Below are 21507 nucleotides of genomic sequence, written 5' to 3'. Positions count from 1 at the left end.
ATAGAGGACAATTGTATTATCTTCAATGAGTAAGATTTTACCTAGCCTAGAAATGGTTGATTTCTCCAGGGACAAATGCAAATTCAAATGTTCTTACGTGGGCTTCTTTAGGTTCTTCTGTCACCAAAGGCATTTTTCTCCTATGCTAAATTATAATTAAAAACAATTGACAAGTCCTGTACCCACTTTTCTGATCTAGCCAAGTTTAGCATGGAAATTATTGGAACTTCCCCATTCTTTCAATTTGAAGAATATGTCATGTATAAAGTGACTGAAAGGTGTATTATCTGAGGCTGTCATCCTGTCATCTTTTAATTTTGCATCACATGAGGACTTAATCAGAGATGATAAAGATAAGTGCTTCACAAGGTCTTGGAAAGAAATGTACTGACTGTAAACCTTAGTTGTCTATCTGTAAGTGTAATAAATGGTGTTAGTCTTGTTTTTACATAGTTTTCCTAAAATATGTGAGAGAACTATCTGATATTGGTGCTTTATTTAACACAGAACAATTTATTATTTTTAAATAAATGAACTGATTGATGTGGGCATGATTTCACAGTGTTTTCAGTTCTTAAAATTTTTTGCTTCCAATTTGCTGCCTCATTCCAGAGGCTCCCTCAAGTTTTCTTAAGCTAAGGTTGACTTCTCAGGCTCAAGTTTTATTTGGGTAAGAGTAACTTTTTTGTGTCTACAGTTGTCTGTGTATTCATATACAGGAATCATTTATCCTTGGGCTTTTTGACATGTAAAAACTGCAGTTGCACAGACCATCTCTTCTGCAAAGAAAGTGTATGCAAAACTGGAACAACGAATAAATGTCTGCTTCTCCCTTGAGGTTTGTGATTTCAGTGTCTCCTCTCACTGACCTTTGTCTTTCCCCCAGCAGTTCTAGTTTGTAGTATAGATTGAGTAGCTTTTGCCAATGTGTGCTGTAGCTTTTCCCTCATTTCCAGCACTAGAGCAATGATTTTGAAGACATGATAGTTATAAGGCTTAATGGTCTCGGGGACTTTTTTGCTTACTCCTTTTCTGCCCTTCATTGGTGAGCTAATATAAGATACTATTCTTTTTTTTCTCAGGTGCTAAAAATAGAGGTAAATTCCATTTTCCCTTCACTGAAGGTCATGCAAAACTTTTCTTGGTTTGTATTTGTTCAGCCACAGACAAGTGCCTCTTTTTCTCTGATGAATGTGAATTGCACATATTGCTCTGTAAACAATTTTTTTTTCCTTTTTAATCCATGGGCTATTACATCCCCTTGAACGTGCATGTACCAAGATGCCCACCTTGGTTTGACGCACATCTAGAAGTGATTTAAGGGATGCAAATTGCCAAAATTCCTTTTCTTACTTTGTTTTTTTAAGAGGTTTCTGAGACTTGGCGGTTCTGCCTAACTTGAAGAGCTCAGAGGTTGTTTTCTGAGTGTTTCAGAAGGAAATAAAAGTCATCTTGGGAACCTGCACTATTCAGATATTGTGAATTTGTGCTTCTTTCTGTTAGTAATAGCTCTTTGATACCTTCCTGGCTTCCCGTCTGCCTTACTCCATTATCAGCCTTTTGTAGCAAAGAATAAAGGAGGAAAGTGAGTAGTGACCTTAACAAGCTTGCTTCTCTCCCCTTTTGCTGTGCAAGGAACCTGAATAACACTTTTCTAATAACTTTAGAAAATTGGATTGAATCAGTATCACACACCCAACACACTCTGGTTGTGTGTCCCATTGTGGTGCCTGTAAGCACAGCTCCTACTGCCCCTGGAGAGCCTGTGTCACTGGGCTGGGCTGTTTCTGGTTGCTTCCCTGTGTCTGCCCCACTGCATGGAGGTCAGACATGAACCTGATGCTCTTGAAGCACCCTTGAGTCAGAAATATATGTCATGGTCAAACTTTACTTCCTTCCTGATTCAGCCACCCTAATGTTAATAATGGCTATTTTGACAGATTGCTTTGCTCTGCATGTATTTCCCCTACAACTGCTATGCTAATCCAGAAATTCAGTTTCTGTCTGTGCCTGCTCAGTCAGGGCTGTTACAGGATTTGTTGTCTTTATGCCTCTAAAGGTTGCCATTTTGTGATTTGTCATCTGCATTGGCCATGTTCTTCATCTTTTCTCAGCTTGATCTTTTGGCAAACTATTGACTTTTCTCAAGTCAAGAGTAGGTTGCTTGAAAGTAAATTCCAAATATAGTCCCACTCATTTTTAAAAGCCTAGTCATGCTAAATCAAACTCGTGCTGCTGTTTGAGATCATATTTACCATGTACATCAAATCCCATGGCATGACAGTGGTCTACGACCCACACAGAAGGATGCTTGGATCACTCTTAGTACAGTGTTGGTCTGTAGGAGAGTATCAGTAGATAGTTATTTCTAGACTGTCTAGTACCCATGAATCACAAACAAGAGTGCTGCTTTCACTTTTTACTGAAATCCACCCAAATCCAACTTCAAACATGTGCTGTTATTATTTACCTAATTATTTTGGGCTTATTTGTCCAACCACCTTTGTACAAGTGAGGGTCGGTTCTCATAATTCCTGGTGCAACTAAATGCTGACTCATAAGAGGTGGACAATTAAGAAGTGATACTCTGGAACCAAGGAAATAATATTTCTGACATATTTTAGGTTGAGGATCTTGCATGCAATTAGTATCAAAAAGCTTGGCTTAACAAGCTTTATGGTCATATAGATGTTATAGCTGGAGAATAGCCCAAGAAGCAAAGCTGCTTCTGTCAGATTCTTGACTGTGTTAAAGTGCATAATGCAAATGAGAGTAAAGGCAAAAGACTGAATGCGGTTTACTCTGACCCTCAATTCACTTCAGTCAATGGAGCTGCATCCATCCTGTTTTTCACTTAATAAATAACCACATTATGAATTCTATTTACTCCTAATGCTGCAGCACTCGCAGGCCTAACTCTCACCTGTCCCTCAGCAGGCTCAGGCTCTCTGGGAATTCAAAAAGGTGCACTTCTAATAGTGAGAACAGATACTGTTTGCACCCCAGTGCAGGTGAGAGCCAGAGCTCTGGCCGGGGTCATGTCAATGTGCTCAATTTGCTTGTTGATGTAACTGAGTCCCCCCCTGCCACCTGCTGTGCCTGCTGCCACTTGTTCTCCTCTCCACTGACCGGGCTCAGTCGTGCTCCCTGGAGCGGGGATGAGAACTGGCTGAGGAGAACCACGAGGGAAGTTCCAGGTGAACGAGCCTCTTGCAGTTTTCTCAGAAGCATCGTGTGCGTCACTCACCCAATTTTATGCCCAGTCTACTAGCACTTAAGTGAACCCATCCATGTGGTGGTTGCTATAAAAAGGCGGGTGAAGGCCACACGGGGTGCACAGGGCTGCCTCCCTGACAGAAGGGATGGAGCAATCCCGTCGCGAGATGGGATCCATCCCATTTTGCGCCCTTCTTTGCTGCTTTACTAGCATAGTAACAGCCAATATATTTGGTAAGTACTCTTGTTCTTTTCTTCTACCTGTGTACAGTGGTGACTGTGGTCCTGTGATCTCTGTGCTGCTCTGTGTGCTTTTCTGATGACATATATGATTATGTTGACTCTTGCCCGCTGCAAACTTAGCTAGTTATTGTATGCTGTGCAAACTGAGTCTGGGCTCCAGGTTAAATACTAAACTATAAGGATCTTAAGTGGTTAGGCTTATCTGAGTTAGCACACCTGAATTTTGGGCGGAAAAAAAAGTTTTCTCAAGGAACAGACTGGGCTAGAGAAGGAGCTTGGGTAAGAAAAGCTGCAGACATGGTGCTGCAGATGTGGTGCTGCAGAGATGTGAAGGTCCTAAGATTACATCTTCTACCTGTATGTGCCATCATCTAATCTTGGCTTGAACCTAAAGATACTGGGTAGCCTGAGTGCTGCACCCCCCTAGTTCTTTCGTCTGAGTTTGATAGTCCTGCACAACCAGCAATTTGAATCACTGAATTAGTCTTTTAGCTCATATGTCTTGGTGGACCCTCTCCAGCACTGTACACAAGGATCTCCACACATCCCAGAGCAACTGGCTCAGAGTCATGTTTGAGGTGAAAATGGTGAGGTTTGCCTACGTGTAGTTGTCTGTGTATGAGATAATGTAAAATGTTACAGTTTCATGAAAATTTTCACATGGTCTTAAGGAGACACAGTAAAAACTCACAGAAACAGCTGTGTTTGAGAGGTCTTAGATGCACAGGAACCATCTGTGGCTGCAGAAGTTCCCTGACCTGCAAATTTAATATTTGAAGGTGAAAAGTGTTGAGAATACTTATGATGTACTTGCACTACTGTGTGTGGTCTCATTCAGAACAAATACTAGCTCAAGTGAACCTTTGGTCTAAATCACTGTACCTATGGGTTTGTTTGCAGTATTTTTATAAGTAGTCAATGGATTTAAGAGCATGACCCTAATCAGATTTTGAGGATGGGGAAAGTGTCAAATCAACTAATTTGTTCTGTGAAAAAGAACTTACTGAATTTCATCATTCTCCTAAAACAGCAGCAAATGCAGCTTTGAATGCGTTAAGAACTGAGAAGTTGACTGTTTCTTTGCTAGGTGGCTTCAGTATTTGATCATGTACCCCAGTGAAAATTGAGAGTGCTCCTAATATGAATTAGTTTGACACTACTGCTAGACTGATTCTTCTTAGATTGTTCATGAGATTAAGAAGAAATATCTCTTGTTTTGGTGAAATAATGAGTGACTTCAATAAAGAATAATTACTCAGAAACTTTAATAGTGATATGTGTGGTTATGGCAAAGGGCTCTTTTGTGGTCACAGGCACAACTAAATCTACGTGCCCCAGGTACCAGTGCTGGTACAGACCAGAGCTGAGACTAACTAAACACAGGCCTGGGAAAGGGGTTCACGAGCATCTCCACCATGTGCTCATCCTGCAGCTGGCAGTTCAGCAAATTTTTTCAGTACCTCCCTCTCACTGTCCCACACAGAAATGCACACAAGAAGCACTGGGGAAACAACCAGAGAGGACCCATGAACCTGGGATTGTTACCACGCAGTGCTGGCACTAACAGGGTAAGAACAGGTTTGTGGTGAAATCACTCATGTTTTTACCTTCTTGCTGCTTTCAGAGTATCAGACAGATTCCCAACCACTGCGTCCATGCGAACTTCAGAGGGAAAAGGCTTTTTCAGCAGGAGAAGCCTACGTTCCTCAGTGCTCAGAAGATGGCCAGTTCAGGTAATTCATCCCTGCTGTTAATCTGCTGTTATATGAGGTCACCTTTCATTGCTGATGGAAATTTGAGCCTGTTTTGAAGAGCCTCTCTATCAGTGGACTTGAGGATGATGAGTGCAGGAGACTTGAAGTGACTTCACTGAGCCATGTTGCAGATCCAGCCTCTCCTGAATGAATTCTCTGTTGCTGGAAATAATATCTAAGAAGTAATCTCTAAGACTAATCTTGGCAGCATTATTTGCATGTTAAATACTTGGTGCAGGTTGCTGTGCAATGCAGCTGCTGTCATCCTACATGTGCTCGTAGGTGAATGTGTGTGCCAACTGGCACAACTCAACCAAGTTGACTGAGAAGTTACCCACTCTGCTGTAAGTGGCACAGTTGGGTTTCCTTCTAAAGGCAGTAAAGGAACAAAAAAGCATATGGAGAACAGTGATTTAGAGAGCAGTGTGTTGCCTGAAGGTGCAAGAAGCCAATAACTTAAAGCTGAGGCTGAGTACAGATTGTAATGTTCTCTACTATTATCTTGTTGCCTCTGGTGGAAACTTTGGCCGTTCTAGATTTGACTTAGAAACTATCTCAAAATGTATGGTGAATCTCAGATAATGAGGATCAGGATTCTGTCCTACCTGTTTGCTTCCTTAATGACTTCAAATCACATATCTGCAATTCCTGAAGAATTCATAGAATTACTAAAATTAAGAGCTCCCATCGAGTAGAGTCACCAGAAACACAGCCCTTGTTGATTCCCTTATTAGTGATGTTAAAGTACTTGAAGTTGTTTGGCTTGCTTTATAGTTTTGCGTCTGGTACTGACTGAGAACTCTGTCACTCACAAAATAAAAAATATTACTTGTGATCTCCTTCAGGACAGTCCAGTGCAGTAGGAATGGTCTCTCCTGTTGGTGTGTGGATGAGAATGGTGTTGAGGTACCTGGCAGCAGACAGAGTGGATATCCTATATCTTGTAAGTGACAAGTGTCTATTTCTGTTCAGATTGGGTAAAGAACTGTTTTAAATCTGCATCTGAACTGCTGAAATGAAAAATAAGTTAGCCTTAGACTTTGATGAACTCTAGTTTGTTATAATTTGCTGGGACTAGTGGAAGTTCTGGAGTTTCTTCAGGGCTAATCATGGAATCCTGATACACCTGGATGTCTGTATTTATGAAGGTCAGACTAAGGTAAATTGTGAATGAAAGATCAATTTAGTGTAATGGCTTTTGAATTAGAGAGCGTTAACCCCATCTGTGGTAGGTTTCTCTGTGCAAATTTTCATAACCTCAAGTTCATCAATGTTCTCACAACACCTGGGTGGCAGACTCAGAACTTGTAGTTCCAAAAAAACTTAGATGTTGTCTTAATAAATGATTCAGTGCCCAATAAGAACCTTCCTCTAACGGTACTGCTCTCTGGTGCTTCAGGCTTGTCCTTTTGCCAGCTGCAAAAGCAGAGGATCTTGGTGAGTCGATACATCAACAGCAGCAGTATCTCCTACATCCCTCAGTGCCTGGATTCAGGGGCTTTTGATGAGGTGCAGTGTGACATGGAGCTGGGGCAGTGCTGGTGTGTAGATCCAGAAGGGATGGAGATTTATGGCACCAGGCAAAGAGGAAAGCCAGCACGGTGTAAGTAATACTCAACAAAATGGTGGGGTTTGTAGGTTTGAAAGGCTTGGTGTGAATGAAAGGTGGTAGATCAGGAACCTGGGCACTGCAGTCTATAGAATTATAGGTAGTTAACTGAACCATTGAAGTCCCTGTTTCATAGAACCAAAGAATATATCAACCTGGAAGGGACTTATAAGATTACTGAGTACAATTCCCTGCTCTTCCTAAAAACAAGATGATGCACCTCAGTGTCCATGCTCAATGTAATGAATGTAAACCCCTTCCAAACAGTGGGGCTGCTATTCAGCTGTTCAGGGGAAGTTAAAACACCCAATAACATTACCTTTCTTCCTATCAGGTCCAGGGAACTGTGAGATCCGAGACCGTCGCATTCTGCATGGGTTTGGGGAGAAGAGCCCCCCACAGTGCTCAGCAGATGGAGAGTTTCTGCCTGTCCAGTGCAAGTTTGTCAATACAACAGACATGATGTTTTTTGATCTTGTTCATAGTTACAACAGGTAAGAGCTCAGGCCTCTGAATCAGGAAAGCAGTCCTGCATACCTCTTCCAGGCACTTGAAGTGGCACAGTGTCTTACTGGGTTTTTTTGTCTTTTTTTTTCCCCACATGAAACCCTTCTTCTGTGACTGTACATGATGTTATTTTCTATTAATGAATGGACCCAGTAGAAAGCCTTTTCCTTCTGAATTAAATTTGCTGATTTTTTTAAAAAAATTGTATTCCATCCCTGCAGTGTAATCTGTGTGTCTTCACACAGCACTGGATGCCACATTGCAATCTGTGTTTGGAAAAGTAGACAGGGCTACTTCTCACATGGACAACACCAAATGAGATAAATACAGAAGGAGGAGAGGAATTCAGATATATGTATGAAGTAGGAAAGACAGTTCCATATGGGAGATGAAAAGAGATGGATGGACAGACAAGAGGCAAGATACAAAGGTGAAGTTCCATGTGATGATGGGAAACTTTTATCTGTTTAGGCAGTGCCAGGGTTGCTCACAGGAGAACCAAGCAAGTGATGAATTGTTATGCTGGTGTATGACTGGCCTTAGGAAGTTGGAGGGAGTTGGGGAAGGCTCCAGAATGCTGGATCAAATCCTTATCTGTGGGAGCAAGAAGCTGTTGTCCTGTGGAGAAGCTGGGAGTTTATACTGAGATGGAGCTGGAATTAATACTGAGATGGAGAAACAAGGGAGAGGCAATGGGAACTGAAGGGGGAGGAATTTGTTTTGGCACAGATGTTCAGACTCTCCAGAGAAACCTTTTGCTCTCTCATGAGGGGCATCTCAGTCAGCACATTTCCCTGCTGGAGGCCAGTGGAGTAAATGTAATGTCTCATTCTGACTTGGCTCTGTAGCAGCAAAGCAATTTTATTGTAAATGTCAATTTTTCTATTTTCTTTTTTTAATTTAAGCAAAACTGAAGGATGGGCCCAAATGCACAGTGCAAATTTGTCAGAGCTTCAGAAGAGGTTATTTTGGCAAGAGCAAAATAATTTGGTTGTTTTTTTTGTTGGCCTGTGGTGTGTGGAAATTCTAAAAGAGCAATTACAGAGGAGAAATCAATGCTTTATATTGGTATATTTTTTCCTCCCATTGGGAAATTTGTCTGCAAAGACCTGTGAGATTAGACTTACATTGTGTCTGTGTCATGTAATTAATCACAGCAGGATTATTTTACTCCCAACTCTACACCTTTCTAATTATGGCATTGACTTAACCTATTACCATCATATCTGAGTATTTCAGGTCATTAATATATTTATTTTCACACTACTCCTGCTTGAAGTGTCATTATCTATCCCTTCTCAAAAAAAGGGGGGGTCAGAATACAGAGTTGAAGGGATGAGCTCCATAGCAAAGAACTGTAGTACGACAGGGATTTTAACCCATATTTTATGTTCATGTGGAACCAGTGGAGCAACTCAAAGTTCAAAGACAAGATTAACAATCTCGCTTTTATTTACTTTCCTGTATTTTTGAGTGCAAATATTCTTGTTGAAACACATAGATACACTATAAATTTATCCATAACTTAAATGTGGTCACCTTTGCTTTATCCATTGTTTTGGCCTGGCTCTGATAGATGAGGAACTTTGTGTTATTGCTACTGTGAGTTATTGCTACTCATTGTAAGAGCTGTGGTTAAAAAGAGTCTGAGAAAAGAAAAAAAATGTGTTAGGAAGTGAGTTTTCCACATAAGGTGAGAAAAGTTCTGCCCTCTTGTTTGTACGGGCCTAATTTATATCCGTTTGTACTTTATTTACCTGTACTCTCAACTTGGAACAAAAATAACCAGAATGACAGGATATGACTATACAGCTGCCCCAGATAAAAGTAGCATAATTGTGACTTCTTAACTTTGAAGGAAAGCACCATGCAGAGTTTTTTCACTGAATCCTGTTTCACTCAGCTAGGTGTTGAGATGCTGAGGTGATGAGCTCCAAGGACATGAGCAGTGCAGAGTAGAGATCATATTCCCAGTTAGGCAGTGGCCGCTGCATGATAATCCAGGGGAGCTGAAAGGCCTTGAAATACCCCAAGCATGTTTATGTTATGTGTGTACATTAAAGACCACAGAAATATATGACATAAGTCCCTCTGTTCTGTGAAGTATGACATTTTGATTGCTTTTAGCATGCCAGTGTCAGCAGCAGAGCAGGATTTGACAATCCAAAGTGGGGGGAGTCAGTAGGTTTTAATTTGAAGACATGGAAGGGTGCCAGAACACAGCAGCACTGCACAGGATTGTGCAAGTTCTGAGATGAGAGCATGGCGGGGTAACACTGGGACAACCCTGAGGTTACCAACCCCTTCCTCTGACGGAGGTTGCTGTTGCTTTGTGCATTTCCAAGCCTGTGCTTTGATGTCCTGAAGAAGGAGGAAGCAGTAACATTTTCAGCTCTCCTGACAGGAGGTGGGAGAGCTCTCAGGAGTCACCTCTCCCATGAAGACAGGCTGAGAGAAGAGAAGACTCCGGGAAGACCTTATAACACCTTGCAGTACCTAAAGGGGGCTACAAGAGATATGGAGAGGGACTATCAACAAATGCATATAGTGATAGCACAAGGGGGAATGTCTTTGAACAGAAAGAGGGGAGGTTTAGACTTAGATATTAGGAAGAAATTCTTTCCTGTGAGTGTGACACTGGAACAGGTTGCCCAGAGAAGTTGTGGATGCCCTGTCCCTGGAAGTGTTCAAGGCCAGGCTGGATGTGACCCTGAGCAACCTGGTCTAATGGAAGGTGTCCCTGCCCATGGCACAGGAGTTGGAACTAGATAATCTTTAAGGTTCCTTTCAACCCAAAATGTTGTATTATTCAGGCAGAGTCCTGGAGGTGGCAAAGGCTCCTTGCTCTGCTCTGCTCTACTCACTTGAGCACCATCTTTGAGCCAGACAAGCATTTCATTGCTGTTCTCAGGCTGCATGTGCTAGAGCATCCCTGAGGCTGCTGGAGGGTGGCACTAGAATTGAACCTGGTCACAGTCCCAGTTTCACAGGGTGGCTGGAAACTGCTTTTTCTCAGTTAATCTGGGCCCAATCTGCTGCTGAGTGTCCTCCCTTGGTAAAAACTTAATTTGTGTCATTCTCTGAATGTCTTGAGCAGAAAATTTCACTTCCCTGTTGCTAACTTTTCCCAAATAAGCCCCATGCAGCTGGGGCACCACACCTTTATCGTATGTCGGGATAAGGGGATGTGTCCGAAAAATAATATGATTGTTTTGGAACCTGGCACTTTGAAGCTAGAAAAACTTATCTTTTGCTTGGAGAAACCCTAGGATATCTGTCAGTTAAGATCACATTTTTTGTGGTTTTTTTCCAACTCTGACCCTATTAAGTTTCCTTCTAAATCATTACTTTCCTGGAATCTAACTGTTGTCACTCCTAGAATATTACAGTGGAAACTAATATCTCTTTGATCTCCAGAAGTAAAAGTCAGCCTTACTTGTAGCACATTAAAAACCCTTTTTCCCTCTCCTTAATCTATTGAGCCATGCCCTGAAAATGAAAGATATTAGCAAGGTTTTTATCAGCTTTTGTACTTATTTCAGTGCAGAAAGCACACGTAGCATGTAGGGAAGAGGGAGCAACCTGTTTGTTTAGGCTTTCTGCCATCCTGTGCAGATTTGTGGAAGGAGCTACTATATGGGTCCTATAATAACATTAAGCCAACGCCCTTCTATTTTACACTCTTTGGCAGGCTTTCAAAGTTGAGAATCGAATTGAAAATGAGTGTTAGATGCTGGGTGGCTGCTTAGGAAGGGTCAGGAATCTGTCTGAAGGGAGACTGTCATGTGTTTCTTTAAAAAATGGCATTTAGGAGACTTGTTATCCTGCTGGAACACTGATCTGGATCATGTCAGAGCCTGGTTGCCAAAAGGAGACTAAAGGGTTTTGTACTGACCTTATGCAGACACCTCTGTTGTACAAATTCAGGAAGGAAATAGATGATGCTTGTTGTTGTTGATGGCCCTCCCTGGGCTCTTCACAGGAGGCTTTTTTTGCTTCCAGGTTCCCGAGGGCTTTCCAGGCATTCAGCTCCTTGCGGGAGAAGTTCCCGGAGATCTCTGGGTACTGTCACTGTGTGGACAGCCTGGGGAGGGAGTTGGCAGACACTGGTAAGTGCCCACCAGCATTTAATCCTTTAGTTTGGGTGGTGTTGAATTCCCAAGGGAAAGGAAAAATAACAAGTATCAGTCTTCAGGTTCATTTGGATCTTCAACTTCATTCTTACAAGGGGTAAGACCACTGTGACCAGTGTAGTGCACATGGGAAAGGCTGGAGCTCACTGATGAAATCCTACCCTTTGGAGCACCACTTCAGTCAGTATCAAGTGGAGAAGCTGCCTGGGAGCTAACCCTGTCCTTTTTGGAATGGTGGAATAGGATTTCTGAATGTCCATCCTCTGTCCAACCAGAAAGCTGCCTCATATTCAATATGTCCAATTAGCAAATACAGAGGAATATAAAGGGCCTGGAGAATGAAGTCTTTCTTCTTGCTCAGGTAGAATCATAGAATGGTTTGGGTTGGAAGAGACCTTTACAGAACATCTAGTCCAACCACCTTAACCATTAGCAGGGACATCAGGTGGTTCTTCCTCTTCTCTCATAGCCTCAGGATACCTTTTAGACATCTTAATAGTTGATGGGACACTTCAGAAGAAAGAATGTTTTATTTTCAACAAGGAGGAATTAGAAGGTTGAGAACTTCCAGAACTTCCTTAGATACTGTAGGTTTTTTTGTTTTATTTTTTTTTTTAAGAGGGAGAAATGCAAAGCAAAATAGTTTAAAATTTAGATGAGAGACAAGAACTTCAACATTTAATTCCCAGAAGGGAGAGAAGTTCTCAAAAGATTTGTGCACTCAGGAAACCTGCTGAACATCTTGGTTTTTAGTATGCAACCAAAATGACCGGAAAACTGGTTTTGATAACATCAATTTCCAAAATTCCATCCTTGTCTTTACTGCAGATTGAGCCTTAAAAAACCACAGCAAACAGCCAGTAACAAGATGCTTCTCCTCCTTGTTTTAATAGATGTCAGAGCATACAGGTAGTGCCTGGGCACCCAGCACTGGGTACATTAGGGTTATGCAATATAACTTCACATTTGGCCTGTTTAGAGCATCGGATTTCTTTTTCTTTATGGTCTCCCAGTTCTGCTACTCTGGTGACATAAACCAGGTTACTTTTTGTGTTAAAACCAGGCTCTGTGCTGAAAGTCTTTCTTTCCCAGGCTTGGAGCTGCTGCTTGATGAGGTTTACGACACAGTTTTCTCCGCGGCAGAACCCGCCCGCACCTTCTCAGAGACCGGCGTCTATCGGATCCTCCAGAGGCGGTTCCTGGCAGTTCAGCTGGCCACCTCTGGAAAGTTCAGGTGTAAGTAGCACCCAGGTGATGCCCTGTAAAACAGGTGACAGTTTCCTAGCTTATGTATGACAGCTGCCATTGGGGAGAGTTGTTCTAGGAGTTTCTCACTCTAAAAGCTTATAACAACACAATTTCAGTGCAAGAAGCAAGGACTCTGAATTACAGCTGGCTTTTATCCTCTGCACCTACCTTCTTACCTTGAAAAGTAAAGTAAGACAGGTAAAAGTAACTAAGACACTTACTCTGCACTTACATTCGTACCAGCTGATTGTACGTGTCCTCTGCTCAACACTTTCCTGTGCACTTGAAGTTCACATCAGTTGGAATCCCATGAACCCTCTGTATCTCTTGCCCTGAGATTATGGAGATGGATATGATGATTTATTAAATTTAAAGCCTGAGAAAATGCTCCCTAATTTATGTTGGTACGCTCAGAAACAGGAAGGATCTTAGACTGACCACAACACACTCCATTCCCAGGAGGTCACACAACAGTTCGTAGTGCCTTAGCCAGCAAGGCTGAACTTTTGGGTCTGTCCTTGGGCCCATTCCTGGTCAGGGCAGGCACATGGGGAGAGTTTCTCTGCCTACAGGCAGTGAACTCTGCGGGACAGGAGGTCAGGTACCTCCTCTTTCCTGCACCAGAGCCCAAGAAAACTGCCTTGGCCAAGGAAAGTTTGAAACCCCTGCATGATACTTCATCCTCCCACCAAAACTACTCTGACGTTGCTGTCTGACCCTCACTAAGGAGTTGCATCATTAGAAATATTAAGCAGATACTGATGTCAGTCTTCTGGCCACGTAGTCACACATTTTTCTGGTTTTGGGACAAGCTGATAATTCTGGGGAGTCTGGAAAGTGTCTTCCTCCTCCCACTGCACAGTGGTTCTGGCTTAGCTCTGGCTGTAGCTGGGGCTGCAGCAACTGTCAAAACAGATGAAGCTGTAACAGCCACAAGATGGAGATGTGACCCTGTTCATCAGCCACCGAGGGGGTGCTCTGGTGACTTACCCAGCTCTCACACCACCACCTGAAGCTTCTTGCATTAGGAAAGTTGTCAGACTCCTTAAGAGCAGGTTGCTCTGATAAGATGCTCTCGCTGCCTCAAACCGGTGGCTGAGTGTAGCTGGAAAGCTCTTGAAAGTAAGAGATGTTTAGGCTGTAGAATTTCAGTTTTATATAAACAAGCAAAATTTCTGTTGGAAGATGAAAGTCCTGTATTGGAGAGATCATAGCTCAGAAAATTTGCTTTATGAATTTTTTGATGTCTCTGCCATTAAGGCCAACTTGACAGTAATAGGGTCTTCATATCCCTGCAGAGGGAAATAAAGAAGTGGGATGGGCCCAGCTCAAATCTCGAGAGTCAGGTGCAGATTTGTTTGCAGGAGCAATGCCTCACTCTCTTCAGAAACAAAATCAGAACAAAATCAATCCCCCAAGCTGCACATCTGTCTCTGTTGACCAACTTCACTTTTGCGTTAAGGGCCAGAGCTACCTCAGCCTCCAGCACAGCTCCCTAGGAGAGATGCTGCTTCTCTGCCTACCTGCAACTGTGGCTGAAAAATGTGTTGAGGTTTTATATTCTGTTTAGTTTTCAAAAATTAATACCTGCAGCAGAAAACCCTGGGGCAAATTATCCGGGGGAAAAAGGGGGTGGAGAAGTTGCGTTTCGAGCTGGTACTTGAAATATCACTGAAAAAAATCAAGAAATTAAACTTTTTTTTTTTCCCTCCCAGATAGGCAAACAATGGCATCAAGCAGAGATGGCTCTGAAATTTTAAGCTTTCCCTCCTTAATTCACACTGGTTTCCTTGCAGGCCCCTCGAGGTGTGAGGCTGAGCGTTTCGCGGCCCTGCGCTACCAGCACCCCTTCGTGCCGTCCTGCACCGCCGACGGGGGCTACGAGCCACTGCAGTGCCAGCAGGGAGGACAGTGCTGGTGTGTGGACACCAAGGGGCAAGAGGTCCCAGGCACAAAGAGACGAGGACAACCCCCAGCCTGTGGTAGGTGTGAGGTTTGGAAAAGGAAACATAAGCCCATCTCTTGGCGTCCTTGTAAAGGAAACACAAAGGATCAACTCCTTTCTCAGCTCTGACGGGTTCTGGTGTTCAAAAACTGAGATCCTGAAACCTCCCTGGGGTTGTCACATTCTAATAAACTGTTAAATATCATATTAGTTTTATTTTCTTTTCTCTTTAGCCTTTTAGTTTTGCATGCAGCAAGGCTTTTCTTTGCAGCCCTGATACCTGTCTCTTGACTCCAGGAGCTGGGGTCTTAAGTCGGAATATCTGGGATAGTATAAAGAAGCCAGTGATGGTGGTTTTGGGTTTTACCTCTTTCCCTTGATGAAATGCTGTGGAATTTCTAAGTCATCTCCCACCCTGAGCACTTTTTCCCCATCTCTGTCACTGCATATTTTGCCATGAAAACTACCAAATCCAGTAAGAATACACCCAACAAACAATTCAGAAAAAGTGTATGGGTTTGGGCTTTGAGAGATTCCACAGAGAATACACCATCAAATCAGTGCCCTAAATGGAAATGACAGCAAAAATGTGCAAGGGCTGGAGGGGAGGAGGAAAGTTAAAACACCTCACCCTGAAGTGCACTACCTAAATATTCAGGATTGTGCTGGAGGTCTGGGGCACAGGGTCTTAATGTGGGGGCTGCCTTCGGGGAAAGTAAATTGCTCTGTCTGCAAGACACAGCCTTACAATGCAGCTAGAGAAGGAGGAATCTGCCCTAGGTGTCACAGATCCAAGTGCTCAGAGTGCTCTGGGCACAGACAGGCTTACTGTGAAATGAAAATGTTAACCTGCCTCCGAGGCTGATCACCAAGGATATTGCAAAGGAACCTCTGAGGGGCCTCGCCATATGTTGGGACTGCTTGTTTTCTCTTTGAATGTGCTTTCCTGAGCCCTCCTGATGATTTTTGTGGGAAGGAAGGGGAGGGGGGACAATGACTTGAGGCTGCTTGCAGCTTTTTTTGGCAGACTCAGGAAATTTCAGCAGGGAACCATTTCTGCAGAGGTTTCTCAGATTAACTCCTGAGAAGGTATTTCATGAGGATATAGCTGCAGTCTGTTTCAGACACCTACATTCCGTGTATGTGTCTCCAGTTCTGCTCTGATTTATTTCATGTTCAAAGAGCATGTGGATGTGGTACTTTGGGACATAGTTTAATTGTGGACTTGACAGTGCTGGGTTAGTGGTTGGATTCGATAATCTTAGAGGTCTTTTCCAACCTTAATAATTCTATGATTCTATGATTCTTTAGTGTCTTTGGCTCTCACACTCAGCACCGTGAACTAGAGGAGCCAGAGCTGTAGGTATGGGCAGCATGTGGGGTCCTCACTCACCTGGGGCACCAGGCAGTCCTGATAAGGGATGTGCTGCTTTTCAGACCTTTTACAGTAAATTCACCCCAGCAGTGCTTTTGTGTTTATTCTTTCTCCCTCTGCTTTGATTTTTTTCAATGGTGGCTAGGAGGGGAGAGTGTTTATGAACCATGATCCTACATTTGTTTCATATTACTGTTCTTGTGGAATTGTGGCTTGCACTAACTTACTTGTCCTTGGAGGAATGTTTTCCGTCCCTCTAACCACGAGCCAACATTGAAAACAGGAGGGGCCCGTCCTAGAGAAAGTATGTTTGCAAAGAATCTGCTGGGAGGGACCCTGAGCCCCTGTCAGGAGCTGTGGAGCAGGACAATGGTGCAACAGGAGGAGTGAGAAAGATGTCAGTCACAGGATGTCAGTCACAGAATGTCAGTTTGCTTGCTTATCTATTTTAGCAGCTTTTTTAGATTTCCACCTTTTATCCTTACTGTTAACAGAGCTTATGACTGCTTTGTCATATTGCCTGGTCATGGAATAAATGGAGATGGAGTGGGGAGCCCAAGGAAGGCTGTGCTGGAGCAGACTAAAGCTGTCTTTTCCCCTACTGGGACAGCAGTGGTGCTTAGGGAGAAAGTGTAAGAAACGGGGAAAATGCACATAGCTTCCATATATCCTTCTGCAGGCAGGAGGGGCCCCAAACTGAAGGCTGAGCCCAGATCATTGTGCTCAGCCCTCCTGTATGGAGTTATCTTCCAGGGATTTGCCTAAGTGCCCCTTAACCCTTTATCTTTCCTAGCACTCTCTAGCAATAAATTTCACAATCATAATTACATGTTCCACTTCTGGACTTCTCTGTACTGTGAGAAATACTGAATAATAATTGTCTACTGTGAATGATGTGGAGAATCCTGTTTTTTGAAAACCTTTATCTTTTTTTTTTTTTTTGTTTAAGCTGAATGGTCACTCCTAATGGAAAATATGTTCTGTCCTTCCAATATTTTTGCCTCCCTTCTCTATAGTTCTGCTACTTCTGCATCCCTTCTCTATAATTCTGCTACTTTTCAAGGAAAGGTAACTGTGTGGCACATGAGTCAAGCTGCTGTATGGGTTCCAGAGATCCAGTCAGTGCTGTAACCATCCTGTCTGTCTGATTCTCAATGTCTTTATATTTACCAGGTCTTTCCTTTTTTGATGACTTAGTCCTTCTTCAGTGATGTGTTGCATCCTATCTTGGAGCCATTGCTGCCTGTGTATGAATCTACAGATGGATCTGGATGCAGCTACACCTGTGACATAGCTTAGCCCAGGGTATGGGTGGCCAGGGTCGCTGTTGGTACCCTCAATACCCTGATATTTGACTAATTTTGTTGAAATCTTGTATTTTTTCCCTTAGAGCCTGCTTGTGAATGCCATCCATGGTCCTTAGCACTCTATTACTGCTTATTTTAATGATTTGTTTTCAAACCTCTTGTAAATGAACACCTCACTATGAAACTGCAGATCTAGTTAGGAAAACTCCATAAATTCCCCCTTAGGGGGCATTGGTCAAAAAAGCTTTCTGTTCTTCTGCAGAAAGTTTCTCTTTCTTAGGTTCACATATTGCACCTGGATCATCAGAGGTTTCCATTAGCAGCAGGCATCCTACCAGGGAGTTACAGTATTTGGAAAAGACTTTGTTCTTTCAGCCATAGAAACAGGAATGAAGATTTACATTGGGAAGCAATAGAACCTGTAGAGCAGAGAACTCGGGCGTAGGGAAGGAATATTTCTTTTCCTTTTGTGTCTTGACTGGTGAATTTTATTTACATAGCATATGCAATAACAGTTCAAATTTCCATATCAATGTGCACGATGCACAGTTGAGAATCAGGTTAATGTGCACTTCTGAGTTATTTCTGCCCCAGCTGCTTGAAATAGAGTTGTAAGTGTGGAAGATACCAGAGCTTGCATATTTTTTCTTAAATCTTTCCCTAGGTGAAGAACAAGGGTGCATCTCTGAGAGGCGACGGGCCTTGACGAGGCTCTTTTATGGCCCTGCTGGGTACTTCAGTCAGTCCAGTTTGTTTTCCACACCAGATAAGCAGACGGAAAAAACAGCTGGCTTTTCAAGACCCTGCCCTCCTTCCTTCAAGGAGCTGTTTCTGGGCTCTGGATTGTCATCCCCAGTTGCACAAAGCCCATTTGTCAGCCAGACATCTGGGTTGGAAACTACCCTTAGTGAAGCCATCATGGGGATGTTCCCGTCAAGGGAGCTGGCTCAAGTGGCACTACAATTTACTGCCAATCCAAAGCGTTTCCAGGAAAACCTCTTCGGAGGAAGGTTCTTGAAGAATTTGATCCAGTTTAACTTCACAGGGGCACTTGGCACTAGTGGGAAATACAGCATTGGCCAATTTTTCCAACAGGAGGATGTGTCGGAGAGGAACAACAGCCAAAGCCCTCTGGAATCAGCTGAGGCATTTTCACTGGAGGTATCAAAGGGGAGTTCCATTTTGAGTAAACCTCTTGTAGGCAGCTTTGGCCGCATAGTAACTCTACAGGACAATCAGAACACGATGAAATTCCTTTCCTCTGTTCTAGAACTGCCAGAGTTCTTTACTTTTCTTCAACAAGTGATTTCTGTCCCCAAAAACGTTGCTGAAGATTTAGGTGAAGTGGTGAAACTAGCATTGGGATCCAAAGACTGTGGTGAGGAGCCAAGGGATCTGTTTGTTCCAACATGCACCAAGGAAGGGAGATATGAAGAAGTTCAGTGCTATGCAGGAGAGTGCTGGTGCTTGGACACTTCAGGTAAGGAAATTCCAGGCTCAAGACTTCCAGGCAAACGTCCAAGGTGTCCCACTGATTGTGAGAAGCAAAGGAGAAACCTGCAAAACCTGAAGCAAAGTCTGCCTGCGGGATCAGACCTTTTTATTCCCTCTTGTACCGAGGATGGAGACTTTCTGCCACTCCAGTGTTATGGAACAAATTGCTTCTGTGTTGATTTGAATGGCAAGACTATTCCAGGAATAAGGGGAAAAGCTGGAAAACCAATGAAATGTAAGTCTTAGGGACTGGGAATTTAAAGATGCTTTCTTTTGTGTTGGAATTTCATGATTCTTTCTTTATATCTGATTGTATCTGGTGATATATGGATGATGAATACAAATGATATTGTCTCCTAAAAGGAAAGCAAGTCAACTTTGCAGTGGCAGGGGGATAGTGGGAAGTACAGTGTATGTATTGTCCAAACAAAAGAGAGAAATTCAATGTCTGATAGGCTTCTCTTAAGGGCCATGCAGTCCGGCCAGAAAAGTGAGTTGCAAATGACTGCTCAGACATCAATTTGGCAACTTGCTTATAGACTGTGAATTGCCTCTTCTTGCCCTTTTATTAATGAAATACAAAGGAAAAAGGAAGCACATGGGCTGGGGATACTTGTCTTTCAAGTTTCTGTGAACTGAAAATGGCACATCAACAGGTATAACAGACCAAAAGAAGAGCCTGCTTCTCATTTTGGGAGGAATATCAGAGTATCCAGAGAGTGGTATGTAGTGAGGGAGCTCCTTTGAATCACAGTTTGCAGAAGTAGTAGGGAGTTTATCACAATGATCTGAATTGGGATGAGTTTTATATCTAGCAACCCATCTGTGCAACCAGAAATAAACAGGTTCAGAATTCTCTGGTGCCCAAAAGAAGATGATCTCCTGTGGGTTGCTGGGTTTGTAGAGCTGCTTGGTGGGGAAGTGAAATTTGGCAGAAAAGACTTCCAAATCAAACTCACTCCAGTATTTTGAGGGATGGTATTTTCGTATTTAGCAGCAATGTTCAGTAGAGAATGGGAAGAGAGGACACACAGTCTTAAAATTCTGGTTAGGTTCAAGGGGAAATAAAATCAGTATTACCATGCTATTCAGATGACTGGTTTTGCAGGGATTGGCTGAATAAGAAGCAACTCCCAAATTACCAAGTGTAGCTGAAAATACCTGGTTGGTGCAAACAGATTCAAGAAGGCATTTAGTGGCACCAAGCACCTATCCCCCTAATAAGAACTACAGGCACCTAATGTACTCACATATTTTTAAAAATCATATCTTTATGCATCTTTCAGGGCTCATGTCCCTTTGGAAATCTTACCCTGGTTCACCATGGGACCTTAATATCACTAAGCTCGCTTAGTAACAGGCCAGGAATGTTGTTGTTAGTATTGGGATGAGTGACCAAGTTTTAGCAGTGGTGTTTATTGTAACAGAGGGGTAGGGGTATTGTATATCTTCAGAGCATTCATAAGACGTGCTCTGCATGTTTTTTTCTTTTCCCCAGGCCCAAGTGCTTGCCAAGTAAAAGCTGGTCAGGAGTTTCTAAAGGCTGCAAAGCTCCTGTTGTCAGATCCAGGTGCTGTGTCCCAGCTCTCCAGCATTTACCTCCCACAGTGTGATGCAGAGGGCGCCTGGAGGCAGGTGCAGTGCAGTGGCCCTCCCGAGCAAGCCTTTGAGTGGTACGAAAGGTGGATTGCAGAGAACAACGAGGGCAAACCCCTGCCCGTTGCTGATCTATTGAACATCGTATCTGGATATAAAGAGGCATCATCTAAAGGCTTTTCAGCTTTTGCTAAAGCTTTGTATGAGGCTGGGCACCAGAATGTCTTTCCCGCATTTGCCATGTATTCCTCCTTCACGGATCTCCCACCTGAAGTGCTGGAGGGAAACTTGACCAGTGGATCTCAGAGCATTTTGCTGGATCCATATACTTTCTGGCAGCTTCTGAATGAGCAGCTGACATACTACCCAGGACCCTATACTGATTTCAGTGCTCCATTAGGCCACTTTGAACTTCGTGATTGTTGGTGTGTTGATAGCAAAGGAGAAGAGCTGCAAGGAACAAAGGCAGGAGTGAACCAGGTTCCTGCATGTAAGTAACAATTTCTGGCATTTAAGTAGTACTGTTTCTGGTCTTTTCTTTTATGCCACCGGAGAAGGAAGTCCTTTCAATTGTTGTGAAGTAGCAGACAATAACTTGTCAGAAAGATCATCAGTACTGACATTATTGCTTGACATCAGAAATGGGGTAACTCATTTCTTTGGGAATAAGGAGGGAATAAAGTTCCATTTCAAGTTTGTGTAGATTTTGTAATTTGGAGTTTGGACATGTAATGATTTTGCAGAAGATACTTAGCCAGATGGCAAAGGACACTTTGAAGTTAGGAAGTGTGAAGAGTTTTATGGAAAATTCAGGATTACACAGTGACGTAAATAACTTTCAAGAATGCCTTAAAATGAAGCAAGAAGGATTTTCTTTGCTGATTCTTACTATGTGGTCAAGACTAACAGGTATCTCCTAGAAGTCACTAGGAGAAGAGTGAGGCCAGCACTGAAGTTTGGTGATTCCTCTGTCTAGAGACCTCCACCAAAGCTGCTGGGCCTTCTTTGGGGTTACTTCAGCAAATGACCTATATTATAAATGTCATCACTGAAATCATTCTCATCACGTAGTATTTTTCC

The 21507-nt window shown here is 42.9% G+C and overlaps 1 protein-coding gene across 1 annotated transcript in view; it reads left to right on the top strand.

Moving 5' to 3' along the window:
• The first annotated feature begins 3383 nt into the window (after positions 1-3383).
• TG (thyroglobulin) overlaps positions 3384-21507 on the top strand; it is a 150386-nt gene continuing 132262 nt past the window's right edge. Inside the window, exons 1-10 of the mRNA XM_017818269.1 lie at positions 3384-3450; positions 5084-5192; positions 6059-6156; positions 6613-6816; positions 7157-7316; positions 11332-11438; positions 12555-12698; positions 14507-14689; positions 18002-19066; positions 20330-20917. Coding sequence (XP_017673758.1) covers positions 3384-3450; positions 5084-5192; positions 6059-6156; positions 6613-6816; positions 7157-7316; positions 11332-11438; positions 12555-12698; positions 14507-14689; positions 18002-19066; positions 20330-20917 — 2725 coding nt within the window. The remainder of the gene's footprint in view (positions 3451-5083; positions 5193-6058; positions 6157-6612; positions 6817-7156; positions 7317-11331; positions 11439-12554; positions 12699-14506; positions 14690-18001; positions 19067-20329; positions 20918-21507) is intronic.

Source organism: Lepidothrix coronata, unplaced genomic scaffold, assembly GCF_001604755.1.
Source record: "Lepidothrix coronata isolate B3197 unplaced genomic scaffold, Lepidothrix_coronata-1.0 Scaffold67, whole genome shotgun sequence".
Taxonomy (NCBI): domain Eukaryota; kingdom Metazoa; phylum Chordata; class Aves; order Passeriformes; family Pipridae; genus Lepidothrix; species Lepidothrix coronata.
Note: the sequence above shows the minus strand (reverse complement) of the source record. Positions and strands in the feature narration are given on the sequence as shown.